The following is a 19,660-nucleotide window of genomic DNA, read 5'->3' on the forward strand; positions in this document are numbered from 1 at the left end:
TTTCTTTTTTATGAGAATATAACTGTGCTCAGGAAATCCAACAGTGCCCTGCAATGTGTTACTGTATAATAATTTACCCCTCTGTAAAGATTTATTTGACAAATAATTATTAAACCGTTATTTAAACATTATTTAAATGTCTGCGTTATTGTTAAAATGGTGCAGCAGGTTACAGTTATAGGAACCCAGGTTCAAGCCTGACCTCAGTCTTCATGTTTCCTCTGGGTTTTCAGGTTTCTTCCCACTTCCCAAAATCATGCATGTAGTTGGACTGGCTATGCTAAATTGTTGTTAGGTGTAAATGAGTGTGTGAATGTGTGTGCGCATGGTGCCCTGTGATGGATTAGTGTTCCTGCTTGCACCCTGGAATAGGCTCTTGACCTACTGTGACTCTGATCAAGATAAAGCAATTACTGACAATGACTGAATTTTAAATGTGTACAACACTGTTTTGTCTACTTATTGGAGCCAGGGTGTTTTTTCTGTGCTTTCCGTCCATGAAACCTGTTTTTTATTATTAAAATTGTCATTAGAGTCCAGTTATGTATATGCATAAATACTTAATTATACACAATTTTACATAAATGCATAATTGTGGGTTATGGTTTCCACCACTATAAAAAAAAATTAATAAAAAAATTATAATTTAATGGTGTGGATCCCATGGCTATGCTGGACAGCATCGCTGAATCGAAATTTTGTGTTCTGCAGGCAATGGGCATGGCTATAATAAAGAAATACGATGATACACATGCCTCATGATCATAAAATATATCAATCATGAGGGGCTCTGTGACTTTCAGTATTATTCATTCATTATTTGTTTGTTTGTTTACACCGAAAGGGGCATCTGACTGCAAAAGGTTTAAGAACCCTTTGGCCATAGTAGACTTTGTCATTTGTGGTGAACAAGAAGTAGGGCATCATTTCAGACCCATGGCTAGTTCCTTATCATAGAACACTCTTCACTACACAAAGTTATTTATAGAGCTTCAGGAAGACCAATCCAATGTTCGGTAATAATTACAAGACACATGTTATATGCAAATATATGCTATTTTGTCAGAGTCATAGTGTAATTGCTGAAACTATTTACATAAAAATCTTCCACTTTTTCTAAATATATCTATTTTATTCAACAGAAGAAAAAAATGTTAGACATTTTGACAGTATTCATTACAGGCAATGCAAATTACAAATAATTTAAAGCTGTTACGGGAATATGTTATTCATGGAACATTTTTTCTGCTTTTGAATGCAGAAGTCTGCTTCCACTTTCACTATTTGATTGGTGTCAAGCCTGCCGCTTTGTCATATTTTACGATCCTGATTGTGAGTTTGATGTGACAAAAAAAGACGCCATCCCATAGGTCAATTTAAAAGGTGTTTTGATGAGAACAGATGGTGCATGCTTTTTCCTTTGACACCAAGAACACATTACACATTACACTTTGATCATATCAGTCTTTGTCAGCGTCCAGCATTTCTGCATAGAAGGCAGTTAGTTAATGGGCCATGTAACTATATCTCTCTATATTGTTGTAGTTCATATTTCAGAAAGTTTAAAAACTGGTTCTGTTACTCTGTTACTGACGGTCAGAAAAGCACTGACACTGGAGACTCCTTCCCCCTTAGCTTCGTCATTGCATATTAATTGTCTGTTTTATATGTCTTGGTTAAATAACATGTTTTTTTTAATCCATTTATTATTGGTCTTAGTTGACATGAAGCATCCACAATACAAGTCCCTGTGAATGAGTTGTTACCATAGTAACAATGCCATATTAGAATAAATGCATTAATATAAACCTGTGATTTGAATTACAGTCTGAACTACCGTTAGAGCTAGAGCTGCTGTTATAGAAAATGAATCAACGTCACATTAAAGAATTTAACAGCACTGTGGTATAAATTGTGTTATGCACATTAAACTGCTTTTTGTATGAAAGGTTCTGTATAAATAAAGATTTGTAACATTTGATTATTATTATTATTATTCCTTATATTAACATCATATTAGTAAACAGTTGCTGTTAAATGGTTTATATTATATTGGCTAGGATTATTTCTGTTTAATGTATCAGCACACATATTTCTGAATGTTGAGGCCTGCCACATACCTTACATGGTATTTTCTTCCTGTTCTTATTAACATTCACACAACTCTAAAACTATTGCATGGTTTTTTTTTTTATTACAATGTAAGCTGTGGATTCCTGTAGTGTATTATCCTGTTTTGTTTTGTTTTACTATTAATTTACTGTTAGATTGTACTTTTACTATTAATTTAAACTTAGAGACACATCCCTCATGCAAACAGAAATACCTTGTTTGCACATATGACAAGACTAATAGACAATAGCTTCCTGAAATACCAGCGTTTCTCTGGAAATACAATTTTACATTTGATCTGTTCAGAAAACTGCGTGCCATCTCTTTACTCATATTTACTTATGACACATGTTTCAAACACACCATATAATAATGAGATCACATTAATTAAAAAAATAAATATATAAACTATCATAAAAGCATCCTAAATATAAATACAAGCTAAAACGTCTGAACATTCAGGAAAACAAATTTTGAACTACAGAATATTAAGAGTATTATTAATAAGCATGAATTAACCTTGTTCAAACCGATTTTTATTTTTTTATTTTTTGCAGTGAAATGTCTCCATCTAGTGGTGCTTCACAGAACACATGTTTTTAAGACTGAAAATATGAGTATAACCTGGAGAAACACACAAATAAAGAAACCATGTGCAAAGGTGTGTTTGAAATATATATATATATATATATATATATATATATATATATATATATATATATATATATATATATATATAAGGCTATTTATTTATATAGTGCATGTTTGATTATGAATTGGTCATTCACAATAGTAATTATCAGCCTCTGAATTTTGACTGTCATATGTGTTGGAAGCTCCAACTGTCATATTAACAACTGGGAGTAAGTGCCTAGGAAGAAGTATCCCAAATGTCTGCTTCCAGAGTCAAAAAGCTGAGAATGTGTAAGCAGTTTTGTGGATAAAGCGCCCACTATGGAAAAAAGTCCAAGAACTGCAGGAAGTGTACCTACAAAGTGCAAGGTGACAGTGTCAATGTGCTTTCCTCGATGTAAACTTTTGCTTAAAGTATGATATTTACACTGCAAAAAAAAAAAACTTTCGATGTATTTGGATGTCATGGCACGTCTTTAAGGCTCAGAAGCCTGAAGTATCGGACAAAAAAAATAGGAGAAACATCTATTAACTAGGTTTATTAGTCATTATATTTATTAGGATAGTCAATTTTTGATAGTGTGTTTTCTAACAAACTAAGACACTCATTCTAGGCCTTTCATAGCATATTATCTGGACTTCCCATTTCCTGGTGAAAGCTTCCTTTGCTAAATAAAAAATTTTAAATACAACCACAGTTACATTGAGGTACATACAGTATTATAGTAAGTGTTTGTTTTTTGTTTGAAAGCCTGTGATGGTCTGCAAGACAAAACCTGGCCTTGAAGATGTTACTTACAAAAAACCACAAATGTAATCAGGAGTTTTGACCATTCAGAAAGTGCAAGCTGAGGTGTCTTTTGAAAGGGTAGTACCAAGCAAACGTCTTGTCGCACAGAGAGCAGTGAAAAGGCCTTTCTCCAGTATGGACACGCTGATGGGCCCTTAAATTGGAGCCATGGGCAAAGGCTCTCCCACACTGGCGGCAAATGAAGGGCTTGCTGCCACTGTGTGCCCTCTCGTGGGTGACGAGGTTCCCCCTGAGGGAGAAGCGCTTCCCACACACGGCACAACCATACGGCTTTTCACCTGTATGAATGCGCTGATGTCTCTTCAGGTCAGCACCACTCTGGAAACTCTTAGGACAGAACGAGCAGGAGAACAGCTTATGCCGCATGTCAGCTGTTGGCAGAACCTTCGCTTTTGTCAACATTGTGGACACAGTGGAGTTCTGTCTAAGTGCCGTGGTTTGAATTACATCCTGTATATTTCTTCCGCCTGCCTGTTTTGCTTCAGGCTCAATTATATACTCAATCTCACCAGTCATACTGAGATGAAATGCAGGGTGTTCAGGGTGGGAAGCATGTATAGCCTGTTGTAGCATAGAAGAGCAGCCTGGACCTCCAACACTTACCGGATAGTTCACTGAAGTCAAAGACGGCCATGTCAAAGCCTCGCCGTCTATCATTCCACATGGTGCCAGTTCATTTGCTGTCTTCGTTAAAGGCTCCTCATTCTCCTCAGTCTTTAGAAGCAAACCATTAGGGTTCCCTTCATTGCTCCGATGCCCATTTATATGATTAAAGTCTGTCTCGTATTTGTAGTTTGATTCTTCTTCAGAGAGTTGTTTGCTGTTATGGAAATGCGCTGAATAATGAGATTGTGGCCAAAGCTGTTCTGCAGAGCCAAAGTTATTGCTGTTGTCTCCTAAAAAACATAATACGAGGTCAGATTTAACATACTGAGCTCTACTACACAGTAAACAGTATGAAAATTGTCAACAGCAAATAAGGAACAACTAACAGAAACCTAATGAGAACAAACTGGCTTATGTGCAAACCTGACAGGATTTCTGAGAGGATTTCAAGTCACATTCATGTATGATAATAAATAGGCTAATCTGACAGGATATTCAAAAACATTCATGTTCGTCACTGCTACAGTGAGCCAGTTAGCTAACATGAGTGAGCTAGCCTGACAGGATTTCAGAGATTTTTAAACCATATGCAAAAGCATTCACGTTCTTCACTGCTACAGTGAGCCAGTTAGCTAACATGAGCTCATCTTGGAGGTTCTCTGACAGGATTTTAAAAAAAAAACCCACCACAGCTTAAATATCAATATATTTTACATTTGCTATGGTGGTACTGATAATGAAATGCATCACTCTTGCATTTTGTTTCAAGATTCCTGAACTTGTTGAAAACAAGCCAAATGTCACAAACTCTCATCAGTACCTCAATTCAACTTAATGACTTGCAATACTTACACAAAATTCAATATCTTTGTTTATAAGGATTAGTGTACCTGTGTGAATGTGAAGGTTGTGTATATATGAAGGTCCTGCATGATCCCTTTGGATGGTCTACCTACCTGCTGCATGGCTGTGTGTGTTTGTGCATTGCTCATCGTTAGCTTGATAGACCTCTGAGACACACTCGGTTGTGGATACAAGTGGACTCGCACCCTCCACCTTTATAGCTGCAGTGTTGAGTCCTCCAATGTTGGCTATAGCTTCAGTGGTCAATGAGTCCATAAGGATTTGAGATTCCTTCAGTGGAACTCCACTTTCAGATGGGGAAAACGTACTCGTCTGATTCAGTTTACACCCAGAGCTTGGAAGAGAATTCCTGCTTCCTTGAACCTCATTCTCCTGCAAGTTCTTCATTGGTGCTGGAGTATTTGTTTTCTTAATCCTTTCTTCATTCTGACAATCAGGCGCTGTGCTGAGATCATCAGCTGTCTTATCTAAGGAAGATGTTTAAACAAAACAACAAGAATTTTATTACTAGGGTTGATAATGTGGGTAATGAAGGAAATTGTTTGCCAGTGAAAACAGACTGACATGTCTATGTAAGGCTTTAAAAAATCAATTCAAAATGAAGCCAACTCATTACAAAATACATTTTGGACACCAAGTCATTCAGGGTGGATCAGTGTTGCCAACAAGATTTGGAGACTTTTTAGAACTCTTTAGCAACATTATTTTTAAAATGTTAGTGACTGCATTCGATACAGCTCTCCAGCTCACATCACAGCTGCTGGTTCTACAAGTTGAGAGAGCAACTTACCACAAATGCAAAGCCTGACTGAATTAAGCTAGCAGTTGACGTACCCTGACCAATCCCTGATCACCACTGTTCCCAAATACCATTCACTGATCGCCACTGTTCCTAATAAACAACCACTGATCATCATTGTTCCCAACAACCAAATCACTGATCACCATAGTTCCCAACGACCAATCACTGATCGCCATTATTTTCCAATAACCAATCAGTGATCGAAAATTATTTCCCAATGACCAATCGGTGGTCGCCATTATTTCCCAATGATCAATCACTGATCGCCTTTCCCAATGACCAATCAGTGATCGCCATTGTTCCCAATGACCAATCAGTGATCGCCAATAATTTCCAATAACCAATCAGTGATCGCCATTATTTCCCAATGACCAATCAGTGGTCGACATTATTTCCCAATGAGCAATCACTGATCGCCATTGTTCCCAATGACTAATCACTGGTCAACATTTCCCCTCCCCCAATGACTAATCACTGACCACTATTGTTCCCAACAACCAATCACTGATTACCATAGTTCCCAATGACCAATTACTGATAGTCATTGTTCCCAACAACCAATTATTGATTGAGATCATTCCTAACAGCCAATCACTGATCACCACTGTTTGTTTCAGCTATGCATTTCTGTGTTCTTCATTTTAATCTTTCTTCTTATTTATATTTACAAATAATAAAAAATTGTATTCCCATCTGTAACCGTTCCCTTCATATCAATTTACAGACTGCTCACTACCACAATTGTATAGTTTTTTTTTAGCAAACGTGTAAATAGTTACATTGACCAAAATCTTATAATCTATTAAGTCTTATTCTGCCGATTTCTATTCTTCAGAAAATCTTCCTTCTTCTTGTAATTTTGCCGACGAACACGAGGATCAAATGAACATGCAGATTAGTTCATTACGCCAGTGGTTTTCAAAGTGGGGGCCGCCAGGGGGGGCCCGGTTGGCCTCAACAATTTGGTGTGTAAATAAATAAATAAATAAATACATACATACATACATACATACATAAACATTACTATATGTTATTTATAACAATACATATTAAAATCACATTTGCTATACCTAACTTTCTAATTGCTAAACAGACAAAACCTCAACGTAAAAAAGGGGGATATATTCAGAAGTCTGTATTTTTCATGTGTTTTAAAGACATCTTGCAAAATGGGGGCCTCGGTCAAATGTTCATGCCATTTGGGGGGGCCTTGCCCTGGAAAAGTTTGGGAACCCCTGCATTACGCCATCTGGCACCTTCTAGCGAAATTGTTGGAGCACGCATTATCTGCTTGCTGGTAACACTGGGATGGATTTTTCCTTCGAGTCTGTTGTAATGTGATCTGGGGTTGCATTCGGGGTAGAAAGCCTAAATTCAAGGTTGGCACCTACCACCCAGTGCCAGCCAAATGGACACGCCCCTGGGCCAAACCTACTGAGATTATATTCCAGATGTTTATTTATATAGAGAACCCGCATTTGAGTGAAGGAGCTCTTCAGGTCTTAAATGAACAGTACCTCCATCTCGCAGATTTGCCTGAGGCTCGATTAAAGACACTGCGACCAAAGAAGGATTTTGCGCTTCTCTTTTCAGATCCCGTATTTTCCCCTTCAAGGCTTCGATCTCTTTCCGGCCCCTGCGGATCTCTAACCGCATCTCCACACACTCGGTGTTGATCAGTTTACAGATCTCCGCCACCGCCGCTTGGGTCAGATTCTCCATCACGGAGGAAATCTGAGTCTCCAGAGTCACACACGTCGGCATCTTGTCAGTCCTTATTGCATTCAACACTCCTGTGTCCCTAATAAACAAACGTCTCCGCCACAGAAATTGGGAGTCCTCTGTCTTTTTTTAACCTGCATCACTGGCTTCTTCCGCTTTACGCAGGCTGCAACCAGGGTTGCCAGATTGTTCTGACTACCCCACAACGCTACAATACACCGATCAGCCATTACATTAAAACCACTGGCAGGTGAAGTGAATAAGCTTGATTATCTCATTACAGTGGCACCTGTCAAGAGGTGGGATATATTAGGCAGCAAGTAAATAGTCAGTTCTCGAAGTTGAGGTGTTGGAAGCAGGAAAAATGGGCAAGTGTAAAGATCTGAGCAACTTTAACAAGGGAAAAATTGTGATGGTTAGACGACTGGGTCAGAGCATGTCCAAAATGGCATGTCTTGTGGAGTGTTCCTGGTATGCAGTGGTTAGTACCAAAAATGGTCCATGGAAAGACAACCAGTGAGCCAGTGACAGGGTTATGGGCACCCAAGGCTCACTGATGTGGGTGTGGAGCGAAGGCTAGCCAGTCTGGTCTGATCTCACAGAAGAGCCACAGTAGGCTGTGATAGAAAGGTGTCAGAGCACACAATGCATTGCGGCTTGCTGTGTGTGGGACTGTGTATCTGCAGACCAGTCAGAGTACCCATGCTGACCCCTGTCCACTGCCGAAAGCGTATCTAATGTGCACATGAACATCAGAACTGGACCATGGAGCAATGGAAGAAGCTGGCCTGGTCTGATGAGTCATGTTTCCTTTTACCTTATGTAGATGGCCAGGTGCGTGTGTGTCGCTTACTGGGGGAAGAGATATAGTGAGTGCAAAAATTTGAACACCCATAACTTCAAAATGAAACCATTTAACACGAGATTTAATATTTTTTTTATTTAGATATTTCATTATTAACAGTAATAAAGTGGTAATTATATGTAGAAGTAATAAAGCAATCAAAATATGTTGATGTAGGCCTAATTATTATTATTTGGAAATCATTTTAAAGATATGACCAAAACAAACGAAGAAAAGTAGTGGATGGAAGTAAAATAACTGAAAAATGTTGATATGTTGTAACAGTTTTCCCACAGGAAACACTTTTAAACACCTTATCTTAAAATGTGCGTGCTGCACATTGTTGAACCATTTTTAATGGAGTTGTTGGATTTGTGTAGCCGAACCAATCTGGCAACCCTGTCAAGTGTTACGTTGACGAAGAGAAATTACCGTAAAACCTTGAGTGTGTGAACTCGTCCACCGTAATTTCACCTCATTTTAATCCCGAAAACTGTACAATTATTATCAAACACGAAAGCCACCATACGAAGATATTAGTTAATTGTGGAAAAAAATAATACTTGAGATAAAATTCTGATATGTTTTCCATCTTCTTCGTTCAAAATCTGACTCACCTTGGAGTTTTTATTCCTAGTTCAGTTTAAAGCTAACAGCTAACCTCTTTATGTTTACAATGTGTAGTGTACACTATGCATTCAATTCAAATTTCAGTAATTGGCTTCACCTTAAGACAACCACCTACAACGTTTCTTATAAGAGTGAAAAAAGTAAATAAATCTCATTAGCCTACATTATATACCAGCGCAAAGCTCTGAAAGCTGAACTGACAGTCAAACATTCTGACCAAACTATAGTGCCCTCCACTAATATTGTCACCCTTGGTAAATACGACCAATGAGGGTTGTGGGAAATTGAATTTATTGTTTAACCTTTTGATTTTTGATTTTTTTTTAATTTTTTTTTTTTTTTTTTTTTAAATCACAAAAATACTCTTCTCTCATGAATATCAAACAATTGCAAACAAAACACAGGTTTATCCAAAATAAAAATTGTTAAATGTAGGTGTGCAAGAATTATTGATATTTAAACAATTTTAGTACACCTGGGTGACTAGGAACAGGAAATTGGTCAATCATGAATTCCTGTTCCACAGGGGTATAAATATGAAGTAACACATAGGCCAAATTCCCTTAGTCATTCATAACAATGGGTAAGACCAAGGAATATAGCTGTGATGTGCAGCAAAAGGTTGTTGAGCTTCACAAAATGGGAAGTGTCTGTAAGAAAATAGCACAAGCACTGAAAATGCCCATTTCCACCATCAGGGCAATAATTAAGAAGTTCCAGTCAACTGGAAATGTTATGAATCAACCTGGAATCATACAGTGTATGTAAAGAATGAAACACAACTGGGTTTGCTGTTACAGGAAATTAATCAATGACAGGGTGCTGTGATGTGTCCCAAAATGGCTTTATTCGTCTTGTGCCACAGTGATTTGCTAACAGTGATTTTTAATTTATTATTGAATGACACATCATTTTTTTTATGATTCATTTAATGTGGTGGAATGTCTGCAAGTTAGTTCCTATGTTCACTTATATTATAGCAGTGAGTATAAACACTTGTTCCGTAACCAACCTCTCTTTTCAAGTTAATAAGGCAAAAACGCAGCTTGTCATGTTACTGAGAAAACAGAATATCCTGTCCTGAAGACTTTCCCTTGGTGTAAAACGTATTAGCCTACAAAGCACTGACAATGGAGACTACTTCCATGAATGTTAAATAAAGGTCTTCTTACAAACAGCTTCACCATATCAACAGTTATATTTTTTTCTTTTTTTAAACGACAGCACATTTTCTTAATCTGTTTAATATTTCTCTTATTGTGGAGCATCTGCCATCTGCCATACAAGTCTGAATGAACTGTTACTATAGAAACGATAATGTAGGCCTATTAGAACAAGCACGTTAATATAAACCTGTGTTTGGAATTACAGAGCCGTGCCTTTATAGAATATTAATCTTCAGATTGAAAAATTCAACAGTGCTGTGGTATAAAATAATGTCTGTCCATGTTGCATGGGGAAAAAATAGTCAAAGTATTCAAAGTCAAAAGAAACCTATTTTATTGACTTTAATTGTCATTGTGTCTGTTGTGCTTAGTCAGTCAAAAAGATAGAACTTATTTAACCAAAATATTTACATCATCTCCACAATTATTCATCCGTGAACGTGCAAGATGATTGTATAAACATAACACAATGATTTACATTTTTCACTTGAATAAACTACTTCGCTTTCTTCTAATGAGAAAATACTCCTCATAAGGAATTATTTTAAATAGTATTATTATAGTATTTTAAATAGTTTTTTTTATCTAATAATGTGTGAACAAATTATTGAGACCCATAAATAATATTTTATTTTCAAAAAAATGCAAATATATTATAAGAAAATTTATATTTTCAAAATTGCTCTGAAATTCCAATGTTTATTGTTGCCTTTTACCATGTACTGGTTTTCTGGGGTTATAAATATGAGGTTGCAAACACATGAAATCTCTCTGAACATTTTGTAAGGCTCAATTAGCCTGACTTGTATTTTCAGTTTTCTCTCTGTCTGTGTCTGGAACAGTCATCCGATGAATGAAACCCAAAAGCATAGCAATCTCTTGAAAGCTTTAAAGGCTTCACCCACAGGTTACAAAATGTTTGATGTGTTTTGAACACTTTTCTGGCTACAAGCTTCAGGATCTTGAAGGTTGCAATCTGACTGGCTCGCTGCACTTCTGCATATACACATTTCTGTGCACAGGTTTACAGCCAGAAAACAAACTTCTGAACACCACAACACAATTAGCTTTTCGGAGCAGGGTATAATCACTGGACTGAAATAAAATACATGGAATTATGTCTGTAAGAGTTAAATTAAAGGGGTTTGTTAGTGTGTTTGCTGACAGGCTGTGGGAAAAGTTCTGTTGGTTCATCTATTATGGCAGTCAAATTGCATATGAAAGTAGGGGTTTGTAGGCCACAATTAGTGATAAAGTGTAATCTCTTGTGAATAATATATATGCCTAGCCTGCAATAATAAAAACCATATAATTGTCCTACTATGTGGGTGGGATGAATGGCTCTTTTCCCTTCGTCGCAAAGGTATGCTAGCTCATGTAGAGTGGCAGTTAGTGCTCTATTCCACACCGCTGCCCTGTAACAATGCATTGGCAGGAATTTAAACAGATATGGTGGCTTTAGATGACTCAGGGGAAGCATGTGGTAACATTTGTCGTCCCATATTTGTGGATGTTGTGAGATAGGAGATATCTAGCTAGTTGGTGAGAACTGGCTATGAAAAAAGTGAGAGAAACTTGGGTTTAAAAAAAAAAAAGGTAGATTCTGGGTTACCAAGAATAAACCATGGCATTTCTATAAATCTTCTCAGAACCATTGACAATTATCAAGCAAAATAAAACAAACTGTTATACATTAGCAATTCATGATTTAATAGAATCTGCAGAGAAACTATTACAACAATGACCAATCTTGTTCTCAGTTTTCTGATGGCTCATAGCATGTTTCCAGCTTTCCAGTAATGAAAAATACACACCATGAAACATGTGATTACAGCACCAAAATGACATATACTGTATTCCTGTCCAATCCTGACAATTAGCTAGAAATCCTATTCCTAATGGACGAAATCTCTCTCTACACTAAATTCCTGCCAAAAATGAAGGCGTTAAACAGGTTTGGCTGCTAAGACCTGACAACACGTTTAGTGAAAATTGACAGTACATATTCTGCAGCCCAATCTATGATAAATAGATATATGTTCATAATTATTATGGTTTATATAAAGACAAAGCACAAAAAAATAATATACCAAGATCAAAACCAATGGATGTTTCATGCCATCCCAATTTTATCTGGGGAATAAGCCCTGAAAACACTGACCTCCACCTTGGCTTCTAACAGCCACAGAAAATGAACTCTGCCTATAAACGAATGATAAATGGACATTTGATTTGATACAGCTTACACAGCAAAAATCCCACCGCATACACTTCCTCTTCATGTTGCCTGATTGAGTGTATTTCTCATATTTTATGCCAAGAAATATGGCGAGAAAAGTGTTTCTCCAGGGCTAGTCAGGGCACGTTGAGCTTATGCTTGGTTAAGGCAAGTCTGTGTCCATAATTATACGTTTTGCAGTTCTGACGCTGTTGTCTATAATCATGATTTTTACATCAGTGTAACAACTTCAGGGATCTCATTGGCATCAGAGAGCAGCACATTCTTTTTGGATATGTATCGCATCACCAGGCTTTCACATTAACAGTAAACACAAAATCATTTAAAATTGGTCCTTGTGGTAAAGTCACCATTAAAATGTGTCATTTTAAAATGGTTGTAAACTTTCAAAATTGTCCATGATGTAGTGTTTCCCAAAAAATAGAAATACTTTGTGTAACCCTTCAATGCAGGTTGTTGGTTTGCACATGATTAATATCTGAAATGTAATTTATTTTACAGTAAATGTGGTCTATTACAGAGGAAAACAGCTGTATCAATGTGCATAAATACGTACAAAGCTAATGAGTTATAAGATTCTTCCTAAAAGCATTTTTCCAGCAAAGTCTGCACTGTTTAGTTCATACAGCCGGAACTTCGAGATTAGCTGTAAGACACAGGTCATGGTTAGTTACAGTGGTGCCGGTAGCGACTGGCTCGTGTGGGGAAGCTCATGCCACACAGCGAGCAGCTGAAGCCGCGTTCGCCGGTGTGAGTTCGCATATGACCCTTCAGGCTGCTTTTCTGAGTGAAACTCCTGCCACATGTCCCACAGCTGTAGGGCTTCTCTCCGGTATGCACACGCTGATGCCGGTCCAGGTGGCTCAGACGGTCGAAACTCTTACCACAGAGAACGCACAGGAAGCGCCTCTCACGTCCGTTCAAAATATGCCGCCTCCGAGGTAATGTGTCATATGGAAAATCAGGCACCGCTGCAGTCTCTGTGGTCCTGAGAGCATCTGCGGTCAAGTTCTGATCTAAAGGTGATGCCGTGTTCGGGTCATAGGAAGCCTCTGGATTTGGATTGGACTCTTCTTCATCCAAGCGAGACGCATACTCTTCCTCCTCTTTCACATGAATTTGGTTCACAGCAACACTTTTGGCCTCGGAGACCCCCCAAGTGTGTAGGACTGTCGAGGTAGATTCTAACCGGCGTTGGTTTTGAGCTGAGGTTTGCTCGGTTATGCTAACGCAGTCAGACTCCATCGAGTCTTTCCCGAGGCTTGCTGCGTTCAAGGAGTGTGCCTGAGCATCCTCCTCATCCAGGGCACTCTCAGATCCAGAGTGCCTAGGCTCGTCCAGCCGACAATCGGATAACACCTGATCTTCGTCTTCCTCCTCTTCCTGCCCATTCTTCTCATATAGGTCAGGTAGATCAGCTGGCTTGTTGTTTTTTCCTGCAGGCAAGTTTCTAATCTTTTGATCTTCGTACGCTTGGTGCATGCTTTCTTCATCTGTGTTTATGAAGTGAGCTCCTTCTTGGCTCAGGTAGGACGAGTGTGAATTCGGTTCTTCAGTGTTTTGGTCAAAGTTGTGCTGCTCTTCACAGTGAGTCGCCATATTCCACTCATCAGTGAAGAGATTGTTTTCACTCGGCAACAAAGATGCTGCGTCTAAATCGCCAGTGAATCCTGAAACAAAAAATTGGGACATTACAATAAAAAACAAAAACACAAAATGAGAGCTAACTATGTTTTCCACGATACAACATATTAAAATAATAAACGACAAGGTGGTGTGATGCGGCCCAACATGAAGTTTAGTTATTGTTACTACCCCGATATTGATTATTTTCCAATAACAGCACGTCCCGAAGTGTTTTATTCCTGTGCAAACCACAGGAATTTGCCAACGCTAATCATTTTAAATTAATTAATCCTTGACACATTTCACCAAAACTTGTCTGTGAAATGATATTTTCACTTCCTGTATGGCATAGCAGGTATAAACTGTCGTTCCCCTACCAGCCTCTCTTTTTTTCTCTCTCGTAATGTTAAGACAAAAAAGCACTGAAACTGGAGACTCCTTCCATAAATGTTAAATAAATGAAATAAACATCCCCTTTCAGAAAGCTTCAATATAGCAGCCATGATTTGATTCTTTGTTTAATAACATGTTAATATAACTCATTAATAATAGAAACCTGTTGATTATAGTAAGTAATAAATAGTAAGTTATATTGTATAAAATGAAAAGTAAGTTATATAATTATGGTAAGTTTCTATGGAAGTATAGTATGTTTCTATAGTAATGATAATGTAATAGAACAAGCCAGTTAATATAAACCTGTGGTTTGATTTGTAAGAATTGCTGCCAAAATTGCTGTTATAGGAAATGGATCAACACCTTCTGGCCAATAAGAATACAGTAGAAAAGGTGAATTGGATTTTTTTTGGTTTTCATTCCAACATGTCCTCACTTTCCATTTCTGATTCAGCCCAAGAATTTTCATCGGGTGCATCACTAGTATTGTGATGTAACTTATCACGTCTATGCTTAACCAATACCTGACAAGTCTCACCTCGGTGGGTCTTCAGGTGACTTTTTAAGCTGCTTTTCTGGGTGAAGCACCGGCCACATAACATGCAGCTGAAGGGTTTTTCTCCTGTGTGTATGCGCTGATGTCTATCAAGATGACTGAGTCGATCGAAGCTCTTACTGCAAAAGGCACAGGCGAATCTTCTCTTCTGCGAGGCTGCCCCAACCGTTGGTCTCCCTCTGGAAGCTATGCTCAGTGCAAATGTACCGAAATCACCTTGACAATCGGGAGGTGGGTGCACGAGCGCGTTGTGCGTGTGAGAACGTGGCTGCGCTCTCAGCAATTCATCCGTAACTGCATGCAGGCTATCCGCCGACAGCTCCTCTTCTCCACTCAGGCCCTGTGTCTCCGCTCTGCCCCCGAGCGAGTCGTAATTCTGCTCGACCTTAGAGCAATGCTCCGACCTGTGCTGAGATTGATCGTGTTTGGAATAGAAATGAGGGTCATGCATCTCCGTGTTGTTCTCTGATGACCACACCTGGGCCAGTTGGTCATCATCAGCAGACCCAGAGTGTAAGTCAGGTTCTGTTCTCGTGCACTGGTTTCCATCTTCTACCGCCTGCTCGTCATCCACGCTTTCAAGCTTTACAACCACTCTGGATGCTGATGCGTCGTCACTTGGCCTGTCTGAGTCCTCAATCTCAGGCTCCCTTTCTTCGTCTCTTTGATCATTTTCTTTGGCACCTGTTGAGGTTCAGAGAACACAGATTAAAACCAACAGCAATGTTTGCTTGCTACTCACTGCCAAATTCTCGTACCCTTATATCAGCTGTTAACTCTTTAACAACCTCGGAGCAACTTCTGGTTATTATTCTGTTGATTTAGCTTTAAGATTATTATCCACTCCTCCAGGATTTAGCTTATTTTTGCATTTGCAGAAATGAACGCAAAATCAAGCAGACTCCGCAATATTCAGAGGAGCTTGCAATTTTTCAAAAATACCGTACATTTGGGCCAAGATGCGTCATGTCACGTCATGACAACGTGCATTCCTCCAAAGCCCTCTTCGATTCACGTGTGTCGTACACGAGTACAGCTAAAAGGTCTCATATACCAACAAACATTACTGCAGAAGACCATGCAAAGCAGTTTTGTGCAAAAGCACACAAAATCTCTTCAAGTTGCAACGCAAATTTGGAAAAAGCCACAGCAAAATCAAGCATTTTTCACTGCAATGATCACAAAAAAAAAAGAAATTTCTTAAATTAATTTATTTACACTGGAAGGGGTCCCTGGCCTGAAGAACAGTAGGTACTGTGTGCAAAGGTTCCGTCCACGCACACGCAACACACACAGGTCAGACGCGGGATTTGAACCCCCAACCCTGGAGGTGCAAGGCAAACGATGTACTAAGCCACTAAGCCCCACTATTGCAATTGAAATATATGTAGTCATAGTCTCTGTATGGGTTTCCTCCCACCTCTCAAAAAAATTCCAGCAGGTGGATGGACTAGAAATTGTCCTTGTGTGTGAGCAATTGAATGTGTGTGAGCATCGTGCTGTGCAATTGACCGATCCAGGGGGAATCCCCAAATCTTGCCTTGTATTCCCTGCATAGGCTCTGGATCCACAGTGACTCTGACTAGGATAAAGCAGTTACTGAAGATGAATGAATGAATGAATTAAAAAAAGTTTGTAAAAAAAAAAAAAGAAAGAAAGAGAGAGAGATAAGGACAAATTAACAGAAGAAAAGTCTTAAAGGAAGTTTTATTGTTACAGTGTATATGTTACAAAACATTTAAACAAATTTAATTTCATTATTAATATCTTAGCACACATCATATGACCATTTTTACTTGTGATAATTAAGGAAACTATAGGACTTGAGCTTAAACTCATCTCCCCACCTTCTCTAAGGGTATGTAAACTTTTGCACACAACCGTATACAGTAACCTGTGTAATTTATATCTTACATAAAGAGCAACAGAATCAATAAAACATCATGCTGATCATGTGAAAGGATTGAGGAGTTCACGGCACCTTTGAGCGGCGGTCTGGGGCGCGCGGCGCTCACACACTGGCGGACGAGCGCGCGCCGCGTCTCGCGCAGCTCCTCGGACACCATCTGCAGATTCCGCTTTAACGAGTCGATCTCGTGCTCGCGCTCGCAGATCTCCAGCCGTAACATAACGACGCCATCGTCCACCACTTTGCTTATTTCAGCCACCGCGGCTTTAGCGAGCTCGTCCATGATCGATGCTATTTGCTTTTGAAGAGCGACACCGCTGGACATGTTGTCCATCTCATTTACATAAATACACAACCGATTCCAAACCGAGAAGTTTCCGTCACCTCTAATATTCAGCGTGTCAGTTCAGCAGGAATGGAAAAGCGGGGTTTTTATTACTACACACTTTGCCAAAAGACAAGGATTGCGTTGTTTTATGCCAGGACAACCACACAACGGAAGAAGAGACAGTAAGGCGTGGTTGCCAGATCTGTGTAGATAATTCAAAACGAGACCCCTGCTAAATACATAACGATGCCATGATTAGTGTTATTGCCTAACATAGTGCATACTATATACATTATGCAATAATTACAAAGCTACACTTATCAGTTTCACTAAAAATCTCGTCCACTAAAATAATCATCTCATTTTATTCCATATATTGTCATAAATAAATTAAAGTTATGAGTCTACCAATCCACTCATCCATCCCATCCATTTTCTATACTGCTTATCCTACTGGGTCATGGGGAACCTGGAGCCTATCCCAGGGTGCTTTGGGGACAAGTTGGGGTACATCCTGGACAGGGTACCAATCCATCGCAGGGCACAATCACAGCACATGCAAACTCTGCACACGCAGAGCGACCGTGGGAATCAAACCCCCAACACCCAACCCTGGTGGTGTGAGGCAAACATGCTAACCACTAAGCCACCATGCACCCTCCAATCCAGTCATGCACAACATAATACAGTCATACAGTATCTCTATATACACTATATGGCAAAAAGTTTGTTGACACCAGACCATTACACCCATATGTGTTTTTTTGAACATCCAGTTCCAAAGTACTTTCCCCTTTGCTGTTATAATAACCTCCACTTTTCTGAGAAGGCTTTCCACTTGATTTTGGAGCATGGGTCTGGGGATTTGTCCTCATTCGGCCACAAGGGCTTTAGTGAGGTCAGGCAGTGATGTTGGGTGAGGAGCCCTGGGGTGCAGTCAGTAGTACCAGTTCATCAGAAAGGTGTACAGTGGGGTTGAGGTCAGGGCTCTGTGCAGGAAACTTGAGTTCTTCCATTGCATTCTTGGCAAACCATGTCTTCATAGAGCTCACTTTGTGCACAGGGGCAATGTCATGCTGGAACAGGTTTGGGCCTCTTGAAAAACTACAGCATACAATGACATTCTATACAATTGTGTGCTTTCAACTTTGTGGCAACAGAACCACATGTGGGTGTGATGGTCTGGTGTCCACATACTTTTGCCCATATGTATCTTTAATTAAGTATATTAAGTATATTATATACCAAAGTCTATTTTGGGTGCACATGTTTGCCCTATATAATGTGGTGCCAATGCTGGCAATGTGAATTTAAAGGACATTCATCCAATGATGGCACGATAAACAAAATTACATCAAGCCAATATTGGCACCCAGTGTTGCTAAAATAGCTGATGTTGGAAAAGGTGCACTTTTTTACCTAACAACACAGGTAAGAAACTGCTGTTGGGCCAGTGTCAGCCATTTCTTTGGGCCAGCATTGGGTGTCATTGTTGGCTCAATATAATTTTGGCCATTGGGCCACCGTTAGCACAATGTTACTTTGCTTCCTGGGTTGTTAGGAAAAGTAAACCTTTGCCAACATGAGCCATTCCACTGGTCAATGTTGGGTTGTTTTAAATTACTGTACTGACAGATCCCCTAACCACCCCCAAACCCCCTCCCCGGAAAACAGTACCCTCTAGGGTGCCCGAATGGTAGATGGTGTGATGAAGGGCAATAAGTGTTGAGAAAGCACCCTTATAGCTGCCCTTACAAATGGAAAAAAATGTAATGAAATGCCTTTTGGGGTGCTGCTGTGTGTGAGAAAACTTGATGAAGTGACCTCTAGGGTTTCCATACATGTAAGAAAGCATGCTCTCTGTGGTGCCCTTCCAGTGGAAAATATATGATGCAGTGCCTTCGAGAATGCTCCTACTTACTAGAAAACATGACGAAATACCCTCTAGCAAACCCTTCCAGCAGAGAATATGTGATGCAGTGCCTAATAGGGATCCCCATACGTGCAAGGAAACATGATGAGGTGCCATAATGGGTGCATATCCTGTGGAGACCCACTGCGTGTAGGAGGGTCGCTTTTTATTTTTTCACCCCTGCCTTCCAGACAGCTTGTATCCACCCTGGATCTCTCGTGTGCCTAACGCCCTAATGTAAACCTGGCAACCCTGCACTAAGGTTAAGGCGCTGCCGTAAACAATGAAATAAACTCGCATAAAAAAAATACAACTGGGTTATAGAGAAGAAATATTATTTAATTGAATTTACAGCTCATTTGAAAGACCAGAAAACAAATCAATCAAAGCGTCGCACTTTATCCAGCCAAAATACCAAAGTATTTTCATACACACATCATGTGTTTGACCAAACGCTAAAAAAAAAATAATAACCCACCACTAAGTATCAGTAAATTTCCTTTG

The 19,660-nt window shown here is 39.2% G+C and overlaps 1 protein-coding gene across 1 annotated transcript; it reads right to left on the reverse strand.

Moving 5' to 3' along the window:
• Window positions 1–3,562: 3,562 nt before the first annotated feature.
• Window positions 3,563–18,466, reverse strand: LOC128623822 (zinc finger protein Xfin). The gene is made up of 7 exons (XM_053650924.1): window positions 16,989–18,466; window positions 14,990–15,691; window positions 13,104–14,099; window positions 8,368–8,402; window positions 7,346–7,673; window positions 5,119–5,493; window positions 3,563–4,452 (listed from the first exon to the last, which is right to left on the reverse strand). Exons 1-7 carry the CDS (start codon window positions 17,248–17,250, stop codon window positions 3,563–3,565), a joined length of 3,588 nt encoding a protein of 1,195 aa, XP_053506899.1. The 5' UTR covers window positions 17,251–18,466.
• Window positions 18,467–19,660: the final 1,194 nt, after the last annotated feature.

This window comes from Ictalurus furcatus, chromosome 20, assembly GCF_023375685.1.
Source record: "Ictalurus furcatus strain D&B chromosome 20, Billie_1.0, whole genome shotgun sequence".
NCBI lineage: Eukaryota > Metazoa > Chordata > Actinopteri > Siluriformes > Ictaluridae > Ictalurus > Ictalurus furcatus.